Source organism: Netta rufina, assembly GCF_964035555.1.
Source record: "Netta rufina genome assembly, chromosome: 3".
Classification (NCBI taxonomy): Eukaryota; Metazoa; Chordata; class Aves; order Anseriformes; family Anatidae; genus Netta; species Netta rufina.
Genome location: NC_140125.1, coordinates 24,846,894 through 24,873,204, shown reverse-complemented (window position 1 = coordinate 24,873,204; position 26,311 = coordinate 24,846,894). Strand labels below are relative to the sequence as shown.

General features: G+C 37.6%; 1 protein-coding gene across 8 annotated transcripts in view; it reads left to right on the top strand.

Moving 5' to 3' along the window:
• Positions 1–13,430, top strand: part of ENAH (ENAH actin regulator) — an 86,889-nt gene extending 73,459 nt beyond the window's left edge. For 4 of the 8 annotated variants that reach the window (XM_084284891.1, XM_084284889.1, XM_084284885.1 and 1 more), the window contains 5 exons: positions 1,849–1,915; positions 4,115–4,177; positions 8,359–8,437; positions 10,815–10,872; positions 12,507–13,430. In XM_084284891.1, coding sequence (XP_084141017.1) covers positions 1,849–1,915; positions 4,115–4,177; positions 8,359–8,437; positions 10,815–10,872; positions 12,507–12,544 — 305 coding nt within the window. In that variant the 3' untranslated portion in view covers positions 12,545–13,430. The remainder of the gene's footprint in view (positions 1–1,848; positions 1,916–4,114; positions 4,178–8,358; positions 8,438–10,814; positions 10,873–12,506) is intronic. The other 4 variants (XM_084284892.1, XM_084284890.1, XM_084284886.1 and 1 more) reach the window with 1 other exon arrangement.
• Positions 13,431–26,311: the final 12,881 nt, after the last annotated feature.

The following is a 26,311-nucleotide window of genomic DNA, read 5'->3' as shown; positions in this document are numbered from 1 at the left end:
TCTCTGCAGATTGTGTATTCCTTTTAGAGGAAGAAACACAGTTACATAAAGCTAAATAAAATGTAACTTAAAACATCTTAGGTAATGTAAAAAAAGCAAGCTCAAAAATATAGAATAGAAAACAGACATGTGAAACTTGAATAATTTTGCTGTTTCAGCTATATAGTGATTGTAGTGGTTGAACAAGCTGCAGCCATGGCAAAAAAATTCTCAGATAATTTTGCAAATACAGCTAAAATAATTCCAAGGCTGGACAAATTGTGAAGCCTCATATAGCAAATTAATAAAGCTTGAGACATTACTAGCATCGGCAATGTGTAATTAACTGGGTCACAGACGACTGTGCTAGTAGACTTCTGCAGTTCAGATATTCTTCTAATTTTGCTGAATGCTGGAGAGCTTCCTGATTAGTATGAGATTCAGAAGAACATTTATGCCTTTCAGCTTGCCCAGTGTAGCAGAATTGAACAGTACAAAATAATGGGAACAAAACAGCAATTAAAAACAAAACCAACCCTCAACCAAACCAGAAATAAAGACTTAAAAGATCACTGATACATTTAAAAACTGAAATAACAATAGCAAGCAAGTAATAACAGCTCACAGTATAGAAATAATGTTTTAATTTGTGCAGATTGTAAGGAATGAAAACCTGACCAATACAGAATGAAACCTTTGTGGTGATAGTTATGTCATGAGGAAGGGCTAGGTAAGAGCACTAAAGGAAATGGTCTCATTCACCATACAATAACACACAATAGTCCTTAGCTGAAATGTTCATTTGTTTTTTGTTTTATTTCTGTCTTCTGTTGACAAAAATTGCTGTAATAATCTCAAGATAGTGAGTGGGTCAAAGTTGCTTGGAGAGGAGTATAAACAGAACTAAAAAGAGGCACTGTAATTGAAAATGAAGCATGAGATTATATAAAGATAGGTGGTGTTTTTGTTTTTGTGTTTTTTTTTTGTTTGTTTGTTTTGGGTTTTTTTACATCTTGAATACAAATTACTGTGTCTATGGACTAGGCCCAGAAGTTTTCTTCTGCAACATATAATAAAGTGCTTGACCTGCAGTGTATACGCTGCCTAGGAAATAGCAAAGGTACCCAGTAAAACTTTGTCCTGTATCATGCTGTGGTAAGTAAACTACTACTTTTCTGGACCCAGGTGCAAAATGTACCTTTAGTTTTGAGTTTGTTGTTATGAAAGAGGTAAATATGCATTGCAACTTTACAAGCATCCCAAAAAGGGACACAACTTTGGTGGAAAATAAATATCTTGTTGTAAGGTATACTAGTTGTGTGAAGTTTTTTCATTCCTGCTGTTGCTTCATTGAAATTAACACAATTATTTTTGTGTAATTTGTTAACAGGCTAGGAAAACTCCTTTAGTTTAAAAACATACTCCCCCAGTGTCTGAAGCTGACTGTTTAGTTATGGTTCCAGAATTCCATGTTTCACAACTAAAGCAATAAAATATGTAAAGCAAGGTAGACTTTTTCCCACTTGGTTTAAGACATGCACTAGATGACCCTGCTTGGCAGGGAGGTTGGACCCAGGTGATCTCCAGAGGTCCCTTCTAACCTCAACGGTTCCGTGATTCTGTGAAGAATCAAATGGCATTTGCAATGTCTAGATTTAAAGTGAAGCTCAAAGATGCTATTACAACACAAATGATTGCATGGCTAAAAATAATTTGAATATAAGAGGAGGTAGCTGAATATTAAAGAACTAATGCAATGTAGATTAAAAAAGGAAAATGACTGACTTAAATTGCTAGGTACTTAAGCTTCTTCACATAATTATACAACAAATGAAAGACAATAGTTTTTATTTTTTCTGTGTTTCACAGAACTAACAAGAAAGCCTTGGGAAAGAACAAACACAGTGAATGGAAGCAAGTCGCCTGTTATATCCAGGTACTCCATTTTGTACCAGTAGCTATCTTTTTCTATAAGTTTGCTGTTGTTGCTCATGCTGCTAAAGATATTTGACTAAAATAGCAAAAATAATACAAAGCAAAATTTTGGGGTTTAAAAGTCCTGCTATGAAACTGCTTTTGGCAATTTTAATTAAGAATAAAGTGTTGCTTTTGAAGAATAGTGAAAAGTGAAATTTTCAAGGTAAAAGTAAAGCAAAAAGATTACTTAATAATTGTTGGTATATAACTTCAATAATTGTGGTATATATTTGCTTACAGAAAGGGTTAATTCTTTCTATTTCCTTACATTTTTAAGTCTGAAATTTTCCTGCAGGGGAGACCAAGTTCAGTGCTATCATTCATATATTCAGTCATAAATCTACTGAACAGTTTTCTTCTTTCTATTTCTGTGCTAATTATAGAAAGTATATCTTGATATTTAAACATCTTGGTGAGATTTGATTCAGTGACAGTTTTCAGTAGTTGCTTCATAAGAATCCAAAGAAACATCCTAACGAATTGAGTATTATGCAGCCTTCACTACACTTACTGGTCGTTGGTAACTTGTCAACTGGAATTCCAGTTGGTACTGGGCATTATGGTAGGCATTTCAGTAATAGAATTAAGTAGGCTTGTGGTTCATTTTAGTTTTCCTGTGTGTTCTGGATACAGAGGTTAAAAGGTTCTGACCTGTGATAATCTGAAAAAATTACCTGAATTTCTCAAAAGACAACGGAAGAATGTGTTATACCTGAGAATATTCTGTTTGAAATTACTTCAATTCTCATTAAGATTCTGGCATGTTGGAAACAGCTATACAAGATTTGTTGATTTGTGAAGAAAATAATCCTCTAAGTGGCATTACTTGTTGTTGAGGTTGCCATTGAGGTCTCATCAGTTCTAAAATTGTGTACTAAACACTATCAGACTATCAGTATCCATGTCTTCCAGAAATTACTGAGTCCAGTAACTTAAAATCTCTCCAGCCTTGATTCTGATTGCTTGTATTGTGGGTCTCTTTTCATTTGTTCATTTGTTTTTGTTTTGTTTGGTTTTGCTTTGTCAAAAAAAAAAGGTAACATTGGTGGTGATGTCCTCCCTGTTCTACTGCCAGTGTAACAAAATACTGCTTCACAAACTTTGCCTTGATTTCTTCTTCCTACACTTACCTGATAGATCTTACATGCTTTAACAGAGGTCTCTAGCTTTCAAGCAGATTAAGGTATAAATACATGATATTGAGGGGGAACTCAATAATCACAGAAATAATTTTGTAAGGAATCCTGAAGAGATTTAGAGCATTTTATATTTCATTATTTGAGGTATTTGCTGACCTGACCATTTGGGCATAGATTCTCCTATTCTCAGCATATTTAAAAATGTAGAAAGAATTACAAATGTTTTGAGACTTCTCTTGAGATGTATTAAGAAAATCTCTCCATCGGGCTTTTTCCTTTATCATGTTGAAGATGTTGATAGACTGATAATTCAGACTAATTAGAGCCTCAGTGAGTGTATGCTCTATAAGCACTTAAATAAGGAATTCTTTGTTTAATCAAATATCAATATTCAATTCCAGTGTTGTCATAACCTCCTGGAAGGTTCCATAGCATATATTGTAAAAACTGCAGATAAAGTTTTCCAAGAAAGAAAAGGTATTAATAGAAGGCTCTCTTAAATATCCTTGCATTTTTTCTAAATTCTCTGAAGTTGACAACTCTATCTCTATGAGCAGATTGTTAAGGTTCTTTGAGTGAGTTAGTCAAAGGGTGCTGCTACTTGAAACACTAATACCATGTTTGCCGGCAAGGGGGGATATCTTTCACCTATTAAGCCTAGAAAACCTGCTCCTGACCTATACAGAGTGAACATGGTCATTTATGAGGATTAAATAAAGCGTGCTTACAAAAATGGCAAGTAAGCAATATTTTCTCTTGAGAGCTTCCAAGTAATTAGACAAAGGATTTGTTATTCAGAATGAATGTTATAAATCAATACTATCCTATTAAAAATAAACCCTTTTTTCTAGTGCAGATTTTTAAGTATTGAACTACATGTTTTTCATATTTCCTGATATGTTCAAAATAGAACTCCTGGAACACAATCAGTGAGGCTCCATTGTATTTAAGATTTTAAAACTGAACATAATTAAGGTCTTTTATAGCTTGTTAAGGTAGTGTTTCTCCCCTACTCATAGACGGGAATCTCCATGGAAAAACCTGCTTGTTTCTGAAAACAGGCTCTATGATTCATTAAACAGGTATTATCCTGTTAGGATTTGAGACTTTTTAATGATTAAAATCTTTCTTTCTTACTTTTTAAAAATTTATTTATTTATTTTACCAATCCAAGGGTGGACTTTTTCTACATAGGTTGGTAATCACCACATGCATGATCAGGTTCCTCTTTGTATTTCATTTGTCCAGCTAAGCCCATTTTTGGAACGTTTTTGGATGGTTCTGAAGGCAAATTGAAGTGGTTTAAGAACCAGTTTTGAATTAGAAATAAATACTAGATTTCTGTTAGTCACCACCTGTGAAGGTCCAAATTCTTGTTGGATATGCCATGATTGAACATTCTGTAACATCCTGAGAAATTTTTCAGAAATGTAAGCTTAGATATACAGGAATAGCAGGTAATTTTCCAAGTGAATTTTCATATCTTGCTGCCACAGATTAAGTACAGATAAATAGATTTTGCCTGACACAAGCATATGAAAAAATAAAGAAATGAAAAAAATAAAGGAATCATTAAACATAAATTAATGTTTCAATTGGGAGAGTATTCACAAATTTTAAAATAACTATTTTAAACTGTAGTTCCTGTAGTGGTACAAAAATTTTGCAAAAAATACATTTAAAGCCTTTGGGTTTTAAGAGCTCTCTGCAGCTGAACTTCGTAGAGCTTTGGATTTTTTTTTGAACACTTTGAATTATTGAATCAAATTTCACCTTCGTTTTTCATCAAGCACTCACTGTGGTGAATACTTCATCTTTTGTATAAGAAGTTCCCCTTTGAGATACTTATCTTGGGTGGTGTATTCTGCATGGTGGCATGAATAAAATCTTTATCTTGCATGTTTGTTTTAAGGTGCTTTAGGGATTACAAAGGTTGCCTCACTGTCCTGCTAGGCAATGCTATGAAAAACCACACGGGAGTGCTCTGTAGCCATTTTAGGACTAATGGTTGGGATGTTTCGTTTGCTAATTTTCAGTAGCTAATGTCTGTCTTAATGGCAACTGCATTCACCATGAATCTTTTCTCTGAGCAAACTGGAGAAGGAGAAGGATAATTTGGGTAGAGAGGAAGCTAGATTTGACTGAGATAATTAACTTATCTAGTTTACAAGTTAAAGTCTTTCATATTTGGATGAATGAAGAATTTCTTGCAGGACTTCTTAAAAAAAAAAAAAAAATTGAATACATTCCTACAACTGAGTGGTCAAGTTTTTAAGAAGACTATCCTGTTATACATCTAGACAGGTATTTCACTATAGGAATATATGAAATAAAATTGGCAAAGCTACCTTTTTATTGTAAAGATTTTGAGCAAAGCAAGCAGCAGTCGGTTTGTGGAGATATGTTCTTTAAAGCATAAGTAATTTTATTAAAATACTCAAATATGTTCTTGTTTGAATTCTTTTAATAAAACATTCAGTAGATCCCTGCTATCTCTCGTCAGGAATAGCTTTGGGGAGGAAACTGATTCTTTTTTTTTTTTTTTTTTTTTATTTCAGTCTAGTTGGGTAAATGCTATAATGCCCTAGTATATGGGAACAAAGAGACAGTTAATGATCAGAAACAATATAAGGAGAATCTGAAAAACTCACACTGTTCTGCTTGGAGTCAGTCTGTGTTTGCGCTTTCAGGTATTAACTGCAAAAGTAGCATTCTAAACGTCAGGTATGTGAAGCAGCAGCACTTGCCAAAGTTCCCGTCTTGATTTTTATTTTGAGCAAGGAATTATTTCCTAAGGAACTTAGCACTGTCAGTATCTAAAGATTTTTGTAAAAGATCCCAAACTGTGGTTTATCTTCATAGCATTAGCACACACTGGTGATCTTCTTACAGCTACAAGGTGAATTCTGTTTTCCAGGTGCTTCTACAATAAAGTTACTTAATATTCCTTATTCTATCTTAATCCATGGATTGTGTATTTCATTTCAGTGTGTTTCAAGTCCAGTAATGTTAGCAGTGTCTATTTTGGAACTTGTTTAATAATATTCTGATCCCATGTGAAGAATAGAGCTGGTGGTATAACAATGTTCCTGCACCTACTTTGATGCAAAGTCCATCAGCGAAGGGACAGTTAAACACTGCTTTTGCTGACTCTGTTTTGCATGACTAATTGTGGGCAGTTTTTTTCCTACATGGGTGCAACAGGACTTCACATAAGTAACTTGTCAGTGCACAGAATTAGTCGCAAAGCTTTAAAAACAAGTCTTAAGTTTTCTACTACTTGCACCAGAGTTATTGCCTTCCAAAAAAAAAAAAAAAAAAAGAAAAAAAAGGATGTATAAATTTAAAATGCTGTCACCAGATTACTTGGTAGCTATGAATTTGTATTAGAATGATGCCAGTGTGATAAATGTTACTGTATATAGGTTGCGTGGAAAAAACTCTTGTCACGTGCTGTGTCTTTGTTTTTCACACTGAGAACCAGTAAGAGGTGAAAATATGGAGAGTACAAGCCGGAGGAAGTTTCTGTAGTATCAAAATGACAATTAAGTGTGCATCTCCTTTTCTGTTCAGAGTTGCACTTGGAGTGTTTTTCTTCTGTTAGCAAATAATAGCCTGTCAAATTTTAAGTCATCAAGACCATCAGGAATGAGGCTCATTCTGCTATTATTGAAAAACCAGAGTGTAATCAAACTATTTCTTCATGGATAAACTACTATCTTTTAAGGGAAGATGAGTGAGACCTGAAAGTACTGCTTTTGTTTAAAAAATAAGTATATTATTGGGGTTCTTTTTTTTTTTTCTGAGTGAGAGCACAGCTTGTTTGTGCTAGATAAATAATTTTCCATTTATCTGGGCATTTTTAAAGCAATGGATACATTGCTTTGTGTCCCTCGTACTGAAATGAGATACTGTGCATGGGAAAGAAAGTAAGAAGCATAACTACCTTTCCTGCTGGTTTATTTTTTTCCTGTGCCTGGTCACCTTCCAGCTTAACAAAAAAAAGGTTGTATCTTCAAGTAACAAATCTTGAAAAATGCAGTGTTTAATTAATTCCTCCTATGTAAGAATTTGTAAGTGAGAAACTGAATGTAAGCCAGGCTTTTTGTTCAGTGATACCACGTATATGGGCAGTGAAATAGAACCCAGTTTATTATACCTTCACCCTACCCTTAAATTCTACATCCGATGATAATTCTAACAGTAGGGAAACATCTTGAAATTAACTGTCAGCAATTTTTTACAAGCATTTTTTCTGTATCCTTTTATAGAGTCACAGAGATTGTTAGGATGTAAAAAGCAATTAAGAACAGCAGAACATTCCTTCCTCTTTGTCTGATGCCAGCCAGCCATTCGTGTTTTAGAGAACCATTCTCTGTTTCTGCTGTTAGCATCTAGCTTCTGTCTCTGCTTATAGCTGTGCATATGGAAGGCCCTTTGGAAGTGTAGTTAAGTACGTGAGTCTGAAAGTTGCACATTGTATAAACAGGGGATCAGAAAAAGGGAGATGACATGGTTGAGAATCCTCTTATTTTGGAACACGTTTTAAGAATGCAGGATAATCTCTGTAGGCAAGTTTCAATGTCTTAGGAGAGTAACCAAACATTAGAACCAACACATCAGAACTTCCTCAAACATTATATGATAAAACTTGCTGCCATTACAGTGTCTTTGAGTATTTGTTTTCAGTAGCTTTACAATGCATGGAATAACATAGGAAGGGGCCTCTGGAAGCTATCTATTTCCGATGCATTCTCAAAGCAAGAATTAGATCAGGTTATTCAGTCTTGCCATGCTGAATTCTCAGTCTTCAAGGGTGATGCCACACACCACATGTTTTTAGGTTGCAGTATCAACATGCACTCATTAAGAGGGAGTGCTTCTTTCAGAGAGCCTTTCCTGAGATACGTAGTTTTAAAGGGGAAAATGAAAAGTGTTTGACATTCAAAGGAGATCAGTTTTTCATTAACACCATAAAAACATCGGAAACCACTGACAATGAAATATGTCTGCAAGTTGAATTGTTCTTGTTTTGAACTAATAACTTATTCCTATGGTGATTAATATTTTCAGTGCGTGGAAAATGTTCTTGGTTGTTGGTTTCCATTCTGTGTGGTATTTTGGGTCTATTTTTTTTTGTTTTTCTTTTAATATTAAAAATAATTGTTTTGATAGATGAATATTAGCAAGTTTGATGGAGATGTATTATGTATGTTGTAATAATGAGTGACCAGTAACTTACTGATTTGTTTTTGTACTGCAGACCAAAATCTACACCAACGGGGCAACCCAGTGCCAATGGAGTACAGTCAGAAGGTCTAGATTATGACAGATTGAAGCAGGTACATATATCATGCTTTGTATAGAAAACTTGGGTATTAGGATCTGGAGCTCTCAAATACCAGTTTTGAACTGTTCTATTAACTAGTTCCAAACTTCAGTAATTATTTAATTATTAGTAGTTACTTTTTCCCAAACTTACTTCAGTATTCTTAGGAGCTATAACTGTATGATGCCTGCTTACACAGCCCCATTACTTTCTCCCAGATGCTTGTTCCTGCTTTTGCATTACACGGAATACACAAGATGGTGTTGATAATACAGATAGAACTGGTAAAATTAGTTTGCTTGGAAAACCTTTCTTTCCCCTCTCCTCCCTCACAAAACAAAGACTGCTCTACCTACCGAAGTATAACCTTTTTTAAATATCAGAGTTGAGCACTTGTGGTCATGAGCTTGGTGATGAAATAGCATCCAGTGGTATCGCATTTTCTGTCTGTCTATATACTGGCTATCCGTAGAAATGAGCCTTGTGTGAAGGAAGGCTCCTGTTAGATTAGCAAAACATGTTACAGGATGCTTTGGAAAACTTTTCTAACACTTAACCTGTACGTGACAATTATTTGCCAAGCATACCATAATCTGAGCAACAAAAACCTCAGCGACAGATGTGTCACTTGTGTCAAGGCAGGAGACATCACTTAACAGTATTTCTAATATTTAGACTAAGACCTCCCATGCTAGATGGAAGGCAGTTCCTCATAGGAACCCTCACAGGAGCAAGTGGATTTAATTTACTTTTGTTCCTCCAGCTCCTAAGAAGTCTGCCTTTGAGGCCATATGATCATCTTTGCTGACTGTAGGTGATGTCTTTTCAAGCAAGATTCTCTTTAGAGAGTGGCAGATATCTGGGATGTAGGGATGATGTTGATCTGAGAACATTTCTATGAGGTGCTCCATGTTCTCCACTGAAGACAATAAGATAATACTACTGTATATTTTTTCTCTGTCATGCTTCATAATGCCTCTGCTAATACGTGGGTTGTTCAGGGAACGTACGTTCTTTCTGGCTCAAAAAAAAAAACAAAAAACACCCCACCATTTCTGATGTTAACACAGATAGATTCCCTGTGGGTTATTTTGAGTCTTGTATGAGGAAATGTAGTTTTCTATTTTCTAGGAACTGTTCCAACCAGACGGTTAAAAAAAAAAAAAAAAGGTCTGCACTCTGTGCAAATATGATTTTTTTTTTGCTGTTGTTCTGGAAAGAGACATCTTTCACTTCGTAATCCTTTTTAGCTAAATAAAAGTCTGGGGTTGTAGTGTCTGTTCTGGAGATAAAACAGGTACTCCTCAAATTTTATGGAGGATTTTCAGCACTCATGCTACAACTTGCAGATAGCAGTCTGGATGATTTTATGATGTTGTCAGTGGTTCTTTTGAGTTTGTGTAGATCCTATAATCTCATAAAGTTCAGATGTACCAAATTTCCAGCAGTCTGAGTCTAGATGGCTAGGTTGTTTAGGGTGGATTGTTTTGTCTTCGGACAAAATGGGCAGTTACTATGAAGTATTTGACACATTGCAAGTCCTTTCTTGTGCTTCATAGCAGCTTGTTGGCATATCCATTCTCTAGCGGGAGGAATGCAGCTCTTACCACCTTCTCCAGGAGCTTAAATTGCATGAGGGTACCCCTTAAGCTTTGATGCTGTTACTTGAAGACAGGGTTCGTGCATATATGGTGTGTGTATGTGTTTGAGGAACATCGAAAAAATGTCTAGTATTGCACATTAGTATTCTAATTGTGTTGAAAAGCTGAAAAAGAGCTGAATATTAAAATTGAAATCTTTTGGATGTGTTTAGTGATGATTACTGTTTTGCCTGGGATGAGACTGTACTTTTCAGAAACAGACAGTACTTCCCACTCTGGTTTCAAAAGCATTTTCTTAAAATAATTATCCCAAATCAGATATACAGAAGGCTGCAGAAAAAATTGGTAGCATTTAACTCAGTCATTTTGATTAGGTTAAATTCCAGTTCGTGACTGGGGCTAACTTGATAACTTGATCCCATATTTTTTCCCTTTGAATGTTTTCTTGGCCTTTTTTTTTTTTTTAATTAGATTTCTTTGCATTGCATATGAGCTTTCATCTATGATAAAGCTCCCTTATTTTAAAGGGATGATCCTATTATTATTTAGCAATTATATTAGTGCAATATTCTAACTTAAGTATTTCCCTTCTTTAATAAGTACTACTGAAATCAATTTATAAGACGTACTTTTTAAATGTTTCAGATTTGGGGGATTAATTTCTTATGATAAAGTGTGGAATATAAATTTCAGAATTGTTAAAGGTCGATTGAAGGCTATAATAATTTTGGATTTCTCTCAGTAGAAAGCTAGATGTTCCAAAACTAATCTATTATTCTGACACCACAGGATATTTTAGATGAAATGAGAAAGGAGTTAACGAAATTAAAGGAGGAACTCATTGATGGTAAGTATCAATTTATTTTGTTATTGTTGAGTCTCAGAGCAAGTAATTTTTAAGCTGCACCAAAATGTAAGCTTGGTATGTTTTTATTCTGAGAATCAAATATTGGAAAATATAGACTTGCTGATAGTCTGTTGGCATTCTTTCATTTGTGCCTATGGGGACAAGGGTTCACAGGTCGAGATGAGGACAGTCTAAAGGGAAGAAGAAAAACAGGCAAAGGCTGCATGGAAGCAAAGAAAAAAAAAATATTCCCTGCTTCCTGTTAGCAAACAATATTCGGCCACGTCTTGGGAAGCAGGGCCTTGACAGACATTGTGGTTGTTAGGAGGACAGGTTTTTATAACAAGAGTTCCCCTTCTTCCCCTTCCTCAGCTTTTATTGCTGAGCGTGAATTGATATGGCTTGGAATATCTTTTGGTCAGTTTAGGTCAGCTGCCCTGGCGATGTCTTTTCCCCACCTCTTGCCCACTCGCAGCCTTTTACTTTGTGGTGATTTGGAGGCAGCCTTGATGCTGTGCCAGCACTGCTCAGCAGTAGACAAACCATTGGTGGGATATCAATGGTGTTCCAGCTACAAGTGCAGAGCACAGCACTGTGTGGGCTGATGTGGGGAAAGTTAACTCCATCCCAGCCAGACCCAGTACAGTGCCAGACCTGCTCTTACTGGTATATTGTATGTCTTATTTCCTCTCCTCTGTTTTTTTTTTTTTTTTTTTTTTTTTAAGTGATTTGACACCAAGTGTCATTTTTTGAATATGTGCTCTGAGACATTTTTTATATCGTGGTTGTAAACGGGCTATTTTTATAATTAAAATAATCCAGGGCTGCTGGGATGCATATTTCAAAACTGATAATATTCACTATGGCTATGTTTCCAACTTCCAGTCTTCTAATGTTTGTCTTTAATGTAAGATTCAAGTAAAAATAATTTTCACAGTTTTCATTTTTATTTTAACAGAAGATATTTTATTAAGTAGTCTTCCGTAGTTATGGGAAATTATTTAGGAATAATCATCTTTAAGATCGATGAATCAAGAAGTAAATAAAACTGTGTGGGTGTTAATGTTTTGTTTCATTTTTACTGCTTTGTGGATTGTACCAAAATGAAGTATGGTCATATTGAAACTGGTACCACAACTGGTAAAATAGTAAATGTCATTAACAGATGTGGTAGAAAGAGCTGACTGGTTTTGCACTACAATGCAGTGCTTTTCCCTATACTTAAATCAGTAACTGTTTCATAAAATACTTTTTCTTCATTAATATTTTGGCTATGCTGTGTACCACAGCCTTTTGGATAATACGATGCAAACAGTGTATGGCCCAGAGGCTATTGCTAAACTGAAATAAATAAGCCCACACACATGCTCCTTGATATCTCAGTGGTAGACTTGCTGGAGGTGTAGAACTGAAAAATAAAAAGTTAATGAAAACCTAATAGGAGTGAAAAGCGTTCTGCCTAGCTGAGACTGACACTTGCCTTTAACCATATGAGAGGCATATTACATATAGACTATTCCTTTTCTGAGACGTTTTAGTAGGATGAACTTTCTTTAAGAGGTTAGTTGTGAATTCTGGCTTTCTTCCTTGACTTGAAATGTTTGATTTGTTAATTTCTCTCTCTTTCTCTCCAGCTATCAGGCAGGAACTGAGCAAGTCGAATACTGCATAGAAAGACTAGTACTAAGCCGATGTGACTCTTTAACTTGACATAAAACTGACTACGTTTTGTGAGCTGTTAGAAGAAAATGGAGACAGACACTTGGAAGGAGGGAGAAACAACATATTCTGAAAAGCTTCAGGCACATCACTCTGGTGATACGCTATTTTCCTCCTAGTTTGCAGCTTTTTTCTGACCTTTACAGCAAGGTGGAAAAGAGTCTTAAAGTTACTGTAATGATTGTGCAGAATTTCCTACGCCTATCAGACAAGATCACAGTGCTTTGAAGTATACTCATGACAAGATAAAATTGCACATGTTTCAGAATTTGTTGTTACACAAAACAAACAAACAGGGAAAAGCTTGGGAAGGCTTTTCAGAGAGGTTTTCTTTATTAATGAAGGATTTAGCAAGTTATACTGTTGTACTTCAAATGAATCTCAGGTTTGTCTTCCTATCATATCTGATATTTCCATGAATAATTTAAAAGATCAGATGTGTATAAGTTCAGTTCACAAAATAATGGAATGATTAGAAATATGTGCTTTTTAAGGGCAGTATTTGTAAGTGAATGACCTAGACAGGGATCACATGTTGGGTTTTTGGAATTTTATGATAGGAAGCCTCTCTAGTTAGCCTTCATGCAATTTTATAGGAAAAAAAAAAAAAAGCAAATACAGTCCAGAGTTTAAAGATGTAGATGCCTTCCTACATTGTTACAATGCTTTACCAAATCTAAGACTTCTACATAATGCGAATCAGCAGTCAAATGTAAATCATTAGTATGTTGTAGATTTACAGTAGATTTTTGGGCTTTTTTTAGATTTATGCATGTGGACATTTTTGTAATGTAACACAACACAGCTTTTTAATTAAAAGAAAAATTGCATGTCACAGATATTAAGTAGCCTTTTTATTTTTAAGGCTTAATTTATGCCCAGAAAAATGTGGGATGAGGGAGGGGGAAGGCGACACATTTTTATTACTTTCTACACTTTTTCTTCATCTTACATGCATGTGTAATAATGAGGAAAATGTGACTTTTATCAGTAACCATGTTAATGGAACCAGGTACTTAATCCTTTTTTATATCTTTTTTTCTTTTTTTTTTTAATTTTATATTTGAAATTCAGTAATACTTCCATAATGGTTCTGAAACTCCCATGTGAATCAAACTCATTTCTTGGCAAGAGAACAAACACTTAGACATCTGAATTGCTGAGGATGCACCTGTATAAGTGCATTGTTCTTTATCTTTTTACCATGACCTTCTGCTTCACGGTTTTCTGAGACTAGTTTTTTGATTGCTTAATGAAACAAGACAACAATTAGTTGCATTAGAATAATGGAGCATGAGGTCACAGTAAATGTCCCCTTCTTCTAATTTATCTGCCACTTTCCTTGGGTGCGGGATGGGGGGGGGGGGGCACAACATAAAAACAAATGTAAAAACAGCTGCTCCAATACCCAAACTCTGGAAAACGTAAGTGGTATGTCATTGGTTTCAGTCAATAAATTGGGAATTATTTTTGGGAGAGATGACGCCCTTCTATTTCCCTAGATTTTCAGTTTTTGTTTGTAATTGTTTTAATGTGGTACAGTTCAGTGGCATATAAATTCTGTGAATGGGATCTGTAGTGCTTTTGGAAAAACAATACAGATCAAAATCTTCCCATTTTTTTTGCACTAACAATTTCTCTGAGCCGTACCAGTGCCATGTTTGCTTTGTGTTCTGTGCTGTTCCAAAAGAAAAGTTTACTTTCAACTTTTGGAGAGGTTACTGTACATGCAGCTCCATCCTTAGGACAAATGCTTTCAATAACATACTGTCTTAAGTGCTGAACACCAAAGTAAAGCAGCACTTAGTGCTTTCAAAAGGCTTAAAATGGAATTTTTTCTCCAAACATTTTCTGTTTCTATACCTTCAAAGTCTGAGAGAAGATGAAAGTGGAAATATTGACCAACTGAATTAATGAATCATTAAAAAAAAAGATTTTCCTGCATGCGTTTATTGAAGGCATTAAAAAAAAAGAAATCCATAGTGAGCTTGTAAAGTACTGTTTTACTCAAAATAAGAGGAGGCATTTTCATCTTTGTTAATGTAACTTTATTTTACATGGAGGTTTTCAGCATTAAGGAAGTTTTATCCTTGTCAGAAATCATGTTTGATTTGTTTATAGGAGAGTTCAGGAGTAGCATAGTGGAATAGTGTGAATGGGTATAAGTGGTCCAAAACTAAATGATGAACTACTAGATTTTGCAAGGAACTGGCTTATGCACTAAACGTTTTGTGCCTTGGTCTAAAATTAACATGATTTCTGTTTAAAAGAAAAAGGAACAGATGTCTTCTTTTGTGCTGCTTCTACATACATAATTTCTATAATCCCAAATTGCTGAATTGGTTCTTTCCAGAAAATCTGATTGAGTTAAAGATAACTGTAAACATCTCCTGTCATACTGACAGTTGCAACATTTTCAGAGATTTCAGTATTGAAAATGAACTACAGAAGCTAAGATTATTTTGCTTACTGGTAACTAAGTTCTTTGAAAACCATATTGTGGTGGTTCTGTGCTTTTGTACAATGGATGTCTTAAACTGAGGACAGTTTAGGGGATCCTTTCTAATTCCAGGAAAGCGTTGCTTTTCTCAACACTGTGATCTGATCTGTGATAAATCTGTACTATATACAAGTGGCTAACAAGTCAACCACAAACTGAATGTAAAAATCTTAGTGCTGGTGCTGAAATCTCTTCAGACAGTCATGATGATTTCCAGTTCATTGTTTTAAAAAGTTATCGAGCATCAAGTGTCAATCAAAAACTGAAGATGATCACTAATGAATGTTGAATTTTCATGCATTTAGGTTTACCTTCCTTTTAGTTTCTCAGTTCATTCTCTGCTATTTTTACCATATTGTGTCATTTTAAATTTCTTACATGCTAACGTTTTGTTTGAGCGAATGAAATAAAATTGCAATATATACATGTTGCCACCATTTCTTTATGGAACTTCGTAGAAGAATATCATACATTTACTACTACAATTCTCGAACTTTAATGACTGTGATAATTCCTTAATCTGTGATTTCCCCACTCATTTGTTTTTCCTTTGGCAGATTTGATAGAGAACATTAAATACCTTACAAAGAATGTAACTGCACTGGCCATGTAACATTCATGAATGATATCTACTGTACATACATCAAATCCATTTTAAGTGTGTGATTTTATTTACATTCTAACAAGGCACACTTTGTTCTATGTGTCCACAGAGAACTCAGAAGGGAGGGACAGGGAGAAACTAGGGATAAAGTAGCTACAGTTAGTCCAGCTTGCTCTTCTTGCTTTTATGTTAATTACTTATTTTCAATACTAGTAATAAAAACCTACCATGGAAGATCAGTATAGCTTTCTATACACTAATAAGAGCAGTTTCAATTTGTCTTAAAGCAGAATATTTAAAGTAGCTATTTAAATGTTCTTGATTTAGGATACTAAAAGCTGTGTTGTTTTGCTGTTGCTGTTTTATTCAGAAAGCACCAGTTCTTATCCTCTTCTAATTTGCCTGGTACATCTCAATCAACATTGCTTTGAACTCTCATCTCTTGCTCTCTTGCCGTGTTTTTATGGACTTGATACTTCTCCCCAGTTGTGAAAGATGCAGTCAGGCTGTGTTCACTGTGGCAGTTTCATGCTTCAGGGTACACCTGTTGCATGGCAGTTTGTAAACTGCGGCAGCTCTTAAATAGAGGCTGTGAAAAACTGCAGGCTGAAACATCAATGTTAGCCAACCAGGCTAGCAAGATTGAGGCAAGCCACATTCCTCAACCAGCACGGTAAGGATATGCACCAGCACCATACTCAGTTACTTCTGACTGTAGCCTAAATGGCCAGGTATCTGTCTACAGAAGCAGGCCCAAATCCAGAGCTGCTATTCAAGTCGTACTTCACTCTACATGGGAAGATACCTTTCCTCTCTGCTGCCAGCGATCCTTGTGACTTGCTGCCTGGCTCTGGGAGAGCCTGGGTCTGTCTCCTGTTTTCTGGAAGCCTGTACGTAAGGAGAGAGGAGACAACTTCATGGTGATGCAAACGTGTGATACTATGGCATGTACATGTAATTCCTCATTTGGAAGTCTTTTAAGCCCTTAATGAAAAGAGTATCTTGTCAGCTGAATACAAGGGTATTTTTCTAGTGTTTCTGCCAGTGAGCTTGGTTCTCTTCAGCTTTTTCTTCAGTGAAATATCTAGGGTATCTTTTCTGTAAGGTTTTATAGTGTTAAATCTTGGTTGTTCTGTCTACGGCAGTTTGGAAGCTAGTTGTTCTGCAGGCTGGCTTTAATTTTCTTTTTTTTTTTTTTTTTGTAGTCTACATACTGATTTTCGTTGCTTTATTTATTCAGCTCTTCAGCTCAGTCTTATGTCATCTTTGTTCACTGTGAGCTGAAGTCAAAATCCAATGCCAACACAATACTGGTAAAACATAAGTTCTGTGTTTTGTGTGTATATGGAACATGTTAAGTGGTTTTGGTTGCAGGAAGATGGAAGTTTGTTTTTTATATATATTAAAAAAAAAAAACTATAATACAACATTCTATATCCTTTACCTGTTTTATGCAGTCTTACCTGCCCCCAAACTGACTTTTTTTAAAGTGATAATGGGTTAATCCAGCTTTGTCAAACACTGATACTAGTGCCAAGTTTGGCATCAACTGTAATTATTTTTTTTTTTCAAGTAAAGTTATTGCTAGATAAGTCAGCTATAACTGGGATAGCATTTTGGCAACAAGTATAAAAAATTCTGATTCAAATTTCTGATCAGTATTACCAAGTCTGTCCATCAGTGTCAATGATGCCTATTGCATCTGTAAAAAAAACTTTTTAGGTCCAGGATGGAAAATAATGTTTCCCAGAAGAGCCACAGCTGCACGATGCCTATTTTTTAAAATTGTGTATCACAAAAGTAGAAAAGTTGTCTGTGATTGACCAAGCCAGTGATTATCGACACTTGAAATATTCTCTTCTGAAAATGGTCAAATATGCTCAGTTGCAGTGCTAAATGTTGCTTGCCAGGATATCTCAGGAGTCATATAATGCTTGCAAAATCAAGATAAGATGCTCCCTCGTTTTAGTAGGTGAACAAGACTGGACTGTTGGGGAGCAAGGAGAAAATTTCCCAAACTGACTTTGTACCCGAAACTAACAGTTCTTAGGGGACTATATTTTCCCGACCACATAGGTTCTCACCATTTGTTTTTTTGATAGAAAATGAAAAGGGAAAGAAGTCGATGATATCAACGTTCACTTAAGTCATTTATCTTAAAGGGTGACTTTGGGATATGGAAACAATGAGGATTAAATAATCCTAAATTACATGCTATCTAGGAGAGTCTTAATGAAGAGAGAGAAGTAAATTTGTTAACTGTCACAGCATATTACTACTTTTACACATTCAAAAGTGTTCCTTTAAATCATCCTAAATGAATGCCTGACAAGAGTTATGTATTTTACTGTAGGGATGGTAACCTAAGACTAATGACATTGATACATAGTGACTGGCAATATATTAAAGTTGATTTGGGTTTATAGTCTTAATTTAAAGGGGAAAAAATGTTAATGTAGCTTGGTGTAATTGTCTAAGATAGCAAATAGAGGTGTAGTGCTAAATTCTGTGAAAGCTCAGCAAAACCTTAGTCCTAGGACTAATGCCTGCATGTTACCTGGTAATCAACGCTTTCTTCCCGTGGAGTAATCATCACAGTGATTCCAAAAGTCAAGGAGCTCTGTAAAACTACCTCCATTTTATAAATGGATCCCAGTTGTACTCAGTCATTACGAAAATGCCTTATCTACCTTTTTTTCTAGAGTTTGGTGTCCTGAATTTTACTCGATGAGTATTCTTCATCTGGTGTCCCACCTTGGTAAACTGTTAAATGGCAAAGATCAGCAACTACTATGGATGAACTGCAGTGCTACTGTAGGTGTTGTAGCTGTCACCTGTAAGCTGAAAGTTTCCTATGGATGTGCTTAATTTTGCAGTCACTCCGAGTTACGGGGACCTCCTGTCTTCCCAGCCTGTTATTAGAGCTGTTACCTGTGTGACATTTTCATAGAATCCTTAGCATTGGGAAAGACCTCCCAGATCATCCCCCTACCACCACTATCACCCCCTAAACCGTGTCCCTAAGCACCACATCCAACCTTTCCTTAAATGCCCCCAGAGACTGTGATGCCACCACCTCCCTGCTCAACCTGTTCAAATGCCTGACTGCTCTTTCTGTGAAGAAATGCCTCCTCATTTCCACCCTAAACCTGAGGCCATTCCTTCCACTTTTATTGCAATATCTGTAAGAAGAGGCCGACCCCCATCTTCCCACAGCTTCCTTTCAGGCAGTTGTAGAGAGCCGTAAGGTCTCCCCCGAGCCTCCTCTTCTCCAGACCAAACACCCCCAGCTCCCCCAGCCACTCCTCACAGGCCTTGTGCTCCAGGCCCTTCACCAGCTTCGTAGCCCTGCTCTGGACACGCTCCAGGGCCTCGATGTCCTTCTTGTAGTGAGGGGCCCAAAGCTGAACACAGCACTCGAGGTGCGGCCTCACCAGAGCTGAGTACGGGGGGACGATCACCTCCCTGCTCCTGCTGGCTGCACCACCCCTGACACAGCCAGGATGCCGTTGGCCTTCTTGGCCACCTGGGCACACTGCTGGCTCATGTTCAGGCGAGCATCAATCAGCACCCCCAGATCCTTTCCTCTGCACAGCTTTCCAGCCACTCTGCCCCAAGCCTGTAGGGCCATGTGGGGTTGTTGTGGCCAAAGTGCAGGACCCAGCACTTGGCCATGTTGAACCTCATCCCACTGGCCTCTGCCCATCGACCCATCCTGTCCAGGTCCCTCTGCAGGGCCTCCCTACTCTCCGGCACATCGATGCTTCCCCCCAGCTTGGTGTCATCGCAAACTTACTGGGGGTGTAAGTTTGGACCCTCATCCAAGTCATCAATGAAGACATTAAAGAGGATGGGCCCCAACACCGACCCCTGGGGAACCCCACAGGTGACCAGTCACCAGCTGGATGTCACTCCGTTCACCGCCACTCTCTGGGCCCGGCCATGCAGCCAGTTTTTAACCCAGCACAGTGTGTGCCTGCCCATGCCATGGGCTGCCAGCTTCTCCAGGAGAACACTGGGGGAGACCGTGCCAAAGGCCTTGCTGCAGTCTGGGCAGACTATGTCAGCAGCCTCTCCCTCACCCACCAGCCGGGTCACCCAGTCATAGAAGGAGATGAGGTTTGTCAGGCAGGACTTGCCTTTCATGAAGCCATGCTGGCTGGGCCTGATCCCCTGGTGGTCCCTCATATGCTGCACGATTGCACTCAAGATGAGCTGTTCCATCACCTTTCCTGGACCGAGGTGAGGCTGACAGCCCTGTAGTTCCCCAGGTCCTCCTTACGGCCCTTCTTATAGATGGGCGTCATATAAGTAAGTCTCCAGTCATCCAGGACCTCTCCGGATGACCACGACCACTGATAGATGATAGAAAGCAGCCCATCAATAACATCCACCAGCACCCTCAGCACCCTGGGGTGGACCTCATGTGGCCCCATGGACTTGAGACAGTCCAGGTGGAGCAGCAGGTCTGTAACTTTCCACCTGAACTGTGGGGGGTTTCTTCTGCTCTCTGTCCCAGACTTCCAGGTCGGGAGGCTGAGTACCCCAAGGATAAGTGGTCTGGCTAGTAAGGACAGATGTAAAGAAGGCATTAAGAAACTCAGACTTTTTCTTATCCTCAGTAGTCATGTTCCCCCCTGCGTCCAGTAAAGGATGGAGACTCAAAGATTCAGGATTTTCACTAACCTTTTGTGACTGGAGGTCTATGCTGCAATTGGTCAAGCACAGTAGAGTTGAAAGTGATCTCCCGTGATCACCCTGTGTTTACCATTGTAAGTGTATTTTTTTTTTTTTTTTAAATCAGTGAGACCCTAGAACAGGTTGCCCAGGGAGGTTGTGGCCCAATCCCTGGAGATGCTCAAGACCAAGTTAAATGAGGCCCTGGGCAACCTGATCTAGTGAGTGTCAGTCATCCCTGCCTGTGGCAGGGGGTTGGAACTGGATGATCTTTGAGGTCCATTCCAACATGGGCCATTCTGTGATCACCGGCCAGCTTGGAGCCACCTAAGTCCCTACTTTCAGAACAACTTTCAACTTAGCATTAAGGTTATCTGTGCTAACTATGCCACGAACATGCTGAACTACTATCCTAGGTTTCTTTACAAAGCTTCTAGGCATGTAAACAGTAGCAAAAAAGGGAATATAAGAAAAAGTATAAACCAGTTATGGAATTATTCAATGTAGCATGATAGCTGCAGAGAAGGATGCAGCTAGAAGTGAGCAGGCCTGCAAGAGTCCTGAAAGCTCACTAACAGTTTTCAGATTGAGTCTGGATGGTGTTTGAATCTGAAAATAGAGAGGGTCAGCAGAGGTGGCTCTCTGGGCAGCCTTTGGGCTGCTTCTCCACCACCTGTAGGCCTTGTATGTTTGGGGAAAATAAATAAATAATTAAAAAAAAAAGAAAAAACAAAAAGAAAAAAAGAGAACAACCTACCTCTCTTTTTAACACAGATTATCTGCTGCTTGACATTTTTCCCAGTCAATAGTACAGTTACTCTAGTGTTATGCCAGTTTGACTGCATAGCTTAGGAGTCCTCTAATGCTGCAGAACCAACAATCTTACTTATGGGTGGCCATTGTGTCCCTCCACAGCCCCAGGTACTGAAATGGCTCCATGGATCTAGGGAAGTTTGTCATTGCCATGAAACCCTGAGGCTGCAGCAGATGAGAAACTTTTGAATTTTATTTGGTTCTGCCAGTGAACAGTGGAAGCATCTGAGACAAAATTGGCCAGTAACATGCCTTGTAATTTCTGCCCAGTAACCTTTCCTCCATTAACGAAAAAAAGCTCTACACTGCTCTCAATCCTGCAGGCTGACAACATGCTAAAGTATAAGAAGCAGAAAGGGGCACGTGAGGATTCCGGTCCCAATGGAGTTGCTCTGTCACGGGATTTCACAGGGTAAGTGAAATGTCCTTCCCCCTGTTTGGTGACTGATGACAGAAAGGGAGTCCAGAGGAGCGCTAGCTGGTAATGCAGGATGCCAGTGACAGTGGAGTATCACTGGTATTCTTAAAGGACCATTGTCACATACACTGGTTTTATCGGCAGATCTTCAAGAGTTGATAGTGAAAGATGCAAGTCAAAGAAGAAAACAAATGAGTGAAGAATGTCTTAAGGTTCCTTGTGCCTTCTGGTGGTGGAAGATCTGCTTGCTAAGGGCTTTGGGCTATATGCTAACCAGCACCTGCATGCAGTTCTCTAGTGATGTACCAGCTATGCCAGTCTTCAGTGGTACATGTAGAGTCAAGCTTCTGACAGCTTGTGTTTGAGCTGGTTGCAGTGAGTCATTCAGTAGAGGAATAAGGGGATTGCACAGGTTTTCCAGAAGACTTGACTTAAATATTATTTTCTTTAGGTCAAGTATTCGCAAGAATTTTGGGTCATCTGCGATGAGAACTTTTTCGTGTCCTACTGTTATGCTATTTGATGTTAGTTGTATGGAAGTGTATCTCAGTTATGGAAAATGAAGCAGTTCTTCCTCACAAAATTGTCTTTTTAAATGTGCCACAAAACTGAAATTAATGCTGTTATATGACCTGAGTGTATATAAAGAAGAGATGACCACAGCACCCAGTAGTAGCTGGGAGTGTGAAAGCTGAGGAACACAATCCTGTCAGACATCGGAAGTCCAGATGTAGCAGAGGTGAAGTGCCTAATAAATACTGTGTACCCAAAGGGATATGATAGCCAGCTACGAGTGCATAGGTTCCGGTTTTGTCTGATTATCAGAGTCCTTATTCCAGCAGTAAAAAAAAAAAAAATATAATATTCATTGCCTTTTTTCTTTCTTAAGGAAAAAAAAAAAAAAAGGAAAAAAAGAAAACAGTGTTAAGTGATGCAAAGTGAAGTTGGAGATTAGAGTCTTTCTCTAATGAGGCAGGTCAATGTTTGATGAGATCGTTCTGAGAGGCAGCATTGCTGAATGAGCTGACCAATGCCCAGCCTATCCCCGAGCAGCCAGCCAGCCACCCCTATCTATTGTTCAGCATGACCCCATATGGTATGGAATACCCCTTTGGCCAGTTTGGGTCACCTGTTCTGGTTCTGTACCCTCCCAGCTCCTGCTGCACCCCCAGCCTGCCCGCTGGCAGGACAGAGCAAGAAGCTGAAACATCCCTGGCTTAGTGTAAGCACGGCTCTGCAACTATGAAAACATCAGTGTGTTATCAGCACTCTTCTCATCCTGAATTCCAGACACAGCACCTTACCAGCTACTAGGAGGAAAATTAACTCTACCCTAGCTGAATTCAGGACATTGCTTTGATTGTATTGGTTTTAGTCCATCTTGTGGTATGCCAGTGGCAAAGTCTTCACAAGATCACATTTCTATGCAGATCTTAAACTGCATGGAAGATGAACGTATGGGTTGCATACTAGTAACAGCTTTCAAATTCTCTTTAAATAATAAGAATTAAAAGTCAAGTGTTCCTCAAAGTCAAGTGTTCTAAAGAATAATAATTTGCAAGCTGAAAATAACCAGATTCTGTAACTTATCTGTTATATCTTAACTAATACTCTTGTATTATTTATTGGAACTAACCACTGAAATGCAAGCTTTCACTTTTTGACTTAGTTAGTGTTAGTTTTCAAATGTGTTAGTTGTTTGTTTTTTTTTCAAAAAAAAAGATGTGTTTCCATCTTCTGTTTGACTTGTATAATACCTCGTGAGCTATTGATTGATGTAGGAATTTATAGTAGAATCAGCAAGATATTCAGTACTTTCAAGAATAGATGGTTATTCCCAAGTTGTGTTAAATGGCTGGGCTTGGTGGCTACATGCAGTTGGGTGTGAAGGGTTACTGTAATGTAAAATGCTCGTGTAAGCTATTTGACTAGGTGTAATGGAAGTGTCTGAAAGTAACCTAAAAGGATAGTTCTCTACGGGTGAGGTTAGGGATGGGGATTGGATAGTGTGCCTTCAGGAAAAGTAGATGTTTTTAAAAACGGGGAGGATTTCAAAAAACAACCTAGGCAAATGTGAGGACTTCAGAAGGTTTCTGACAGCCACAAATGCAAAGCTTGAAAAGAAAAAAGAGACCTTCAAATGACTTTGAAAATGGTGGCGCATTTGGCATGTACAAAATAATGTTGATTTGTTGATTAGAGCATCTAGATTTTGTGTGTTCCCAAGTATTGCTTGTTATGGAAAGCAGAGAAAATGATGCTTGTAAATTGAAGGGGAGGAGGAGTCAAAAAGCAGGAAAAATCAAAGGTAGAGTTGTTGCCCTTTGTAGGGTGACACAATTTTAGAAACACGGTTTTGAGAGTTTCTAGAAATTCTCAAGCAAGGAATGAGCACCTCATGAAATGCTACATTTTCTTGTTGTATTATTTTGCACTTATGCTTTAATGCTTTTGTTAACGACATAGAAATACAAAGTGAAATACGTAACTTAATTCATGACTTTCATATGTTTGACTAATACAAAGGGAAAGGAGTTTAGTTCTGAAAGTTGCGGAAGTGTAGAGCCTTTCAGTGTTACAGTTTAAGACCTGAACTTCGGGTAAACAGACCCAAAACAGTCCACCTGTGAAGACTTGACCACGATTAGGGACTGCTCTAGCAGTAAAGTTTTGGATTTTTTAGTGTGTAATAAGTTGTTAATTACATTTGATATTATCAGCTAAAGGTCACCTTCATTTGCCATGAAGTCATTTGTTTTCTGGGAAAAAAAAAAACCACAATTAAGATCACTTCACTCTGCAACTTCTAAAGCAAAGGAGTCATCATATGTTTATCTTCTGTGTTGTCATAAAGGCAATAATTTCATGCTTTAACTGGACACAAATAGTGAACATTTCTACCTATGCTGGCAGTTATAATAAAAAATGTTGCACATATTCAAGCCCCTGAGTCTTCTCAGCTTCTCCAAAGTCAATGTGAGTTGTGTTACAGTTTGATTTTTGTTTTGTTTTGTTTTTTAGTCTGAAATGTTTCCAGACATCAGCTGTAATTCTGTTTTTGAATATTAGTGGTCTTGTATTTACACAGACTAGTAAATACTGTCCATCTTTTTTTATGCATCTACAAAAAATAAAAATGTAAGCAATAAAATATGACTTGAATTGCAGGAAATTGCTTTTTTTTTTTTTTGGAGGTTGGGAATCCTGCTCCTGATACCCAGAGGGGTGCAATAGAATGGCTCACGCTATTTTTAATTGATAACTTAAAATCTATATGCTATGGACTTGCATGCCTCTTGCGTACAGTGTTGCATGTTATGAATATTCTAGTGATCTCAAATGCTATTAATATGACTACAATATAGCAACTGTAGTATGCTGTGAGAAAACAATAAAGGATATTTGACAATATTTCTAAGGTAAAATTGATTTGATAATTAACTCAAATACAGATACAACAAATAAACAGCAATTCCTTGCAAGTAATGTATCCTTTCTGAGTAAGGAGATTAATAGCATTTATAACTGGTACAATTTGGAGCAGGTATTACAGGATGATGCAGTGATTGCAAGTCTTCTAGGAGTTTTTGAACTCCGCTACTGAGTTTAATTTTCTAGAGGTAAGGAAAACGGGGCTTTTTATGAAGAAGTTCCTCACATTCAGAGGTGTTTTAATGTCTGCTTTAAAATTAAAAAAAAAAATAAATAATAAAATAAAATAAAATGCTCCAAATATGGAGTTACGTCAGTGTTTTTTTTTCAGATCAGATTTTATTGCCAAAACCACTGCTTGCAGAGGAAAACTTAGGTGCAGTGCTGCAAAGATGTATCAGAGCTGTGCTGTGATTCTGTATGCAAGACAGTGACTTAAAAAAAGGTCCTTGTATATTTTATGAGCTGCATGTAGATTTCATGTTCCCATTAATTACAGTTTCTCCTCTTGAAAATGTTAGATTGGAGGGAGAGAGAGAAGCTTATATTACATGTTTCTCAGTGATAACTGATCAACTCTTCCTCTTCATATCCATGCTTTCCCACTTATTAGAGGTTCTATTTTGATACAGTTCAATATCAATTTTTTAAATAAACACTGATTATTTGAGATGAATGTAAGATGTGTAGCTTTTTTCTTGCAGTTGGGTACTGATTTTTTGTGTGTGTGTGTGTGTGTTGTGGAAAGGTAGCTCAAGTGATTAACAGGGCAGCCACCGGAAAAGTCTCTCCTGTTGTGATGGTTTCCTTTCACAGAAAGGTTTTAGATGCTCAGAATGTAGATCAGTGAGGTAAAACAAAATAGACTTTACAGTCATCCTAGCTTGAGATAAGGGATATTCTACAGGGTGGTTGAGGTATCACTGAACTGTTAATTGAACCATTCCCTGGAGAAGAACAATTTCAGATATTTTCAGTGTTAAAATAGCTTCAGAGCAGGCAGTGGATGACTGTTCAGCCATAGTGTTTTTCAGGCTTAAATATGGCTTTAAATGCAGACACGCAGGTATGGCATCTCTGCGCTTCTTCCTGTGAAGAGACTCTTCTATTGCTGCCCTGGGAGCAGCGTTTTCATCCTGCAGTAATACTGACGGTGCACTGTGAGCCTTTGCGGCAGGACACTGGTTTCTGTAACCAGCAGCTCAAACCAGAGTGATGGGCATGGCAGATGCTCTGGGCACTACTGGCATCTCCTGCTACTATTTCAACCTCAGCT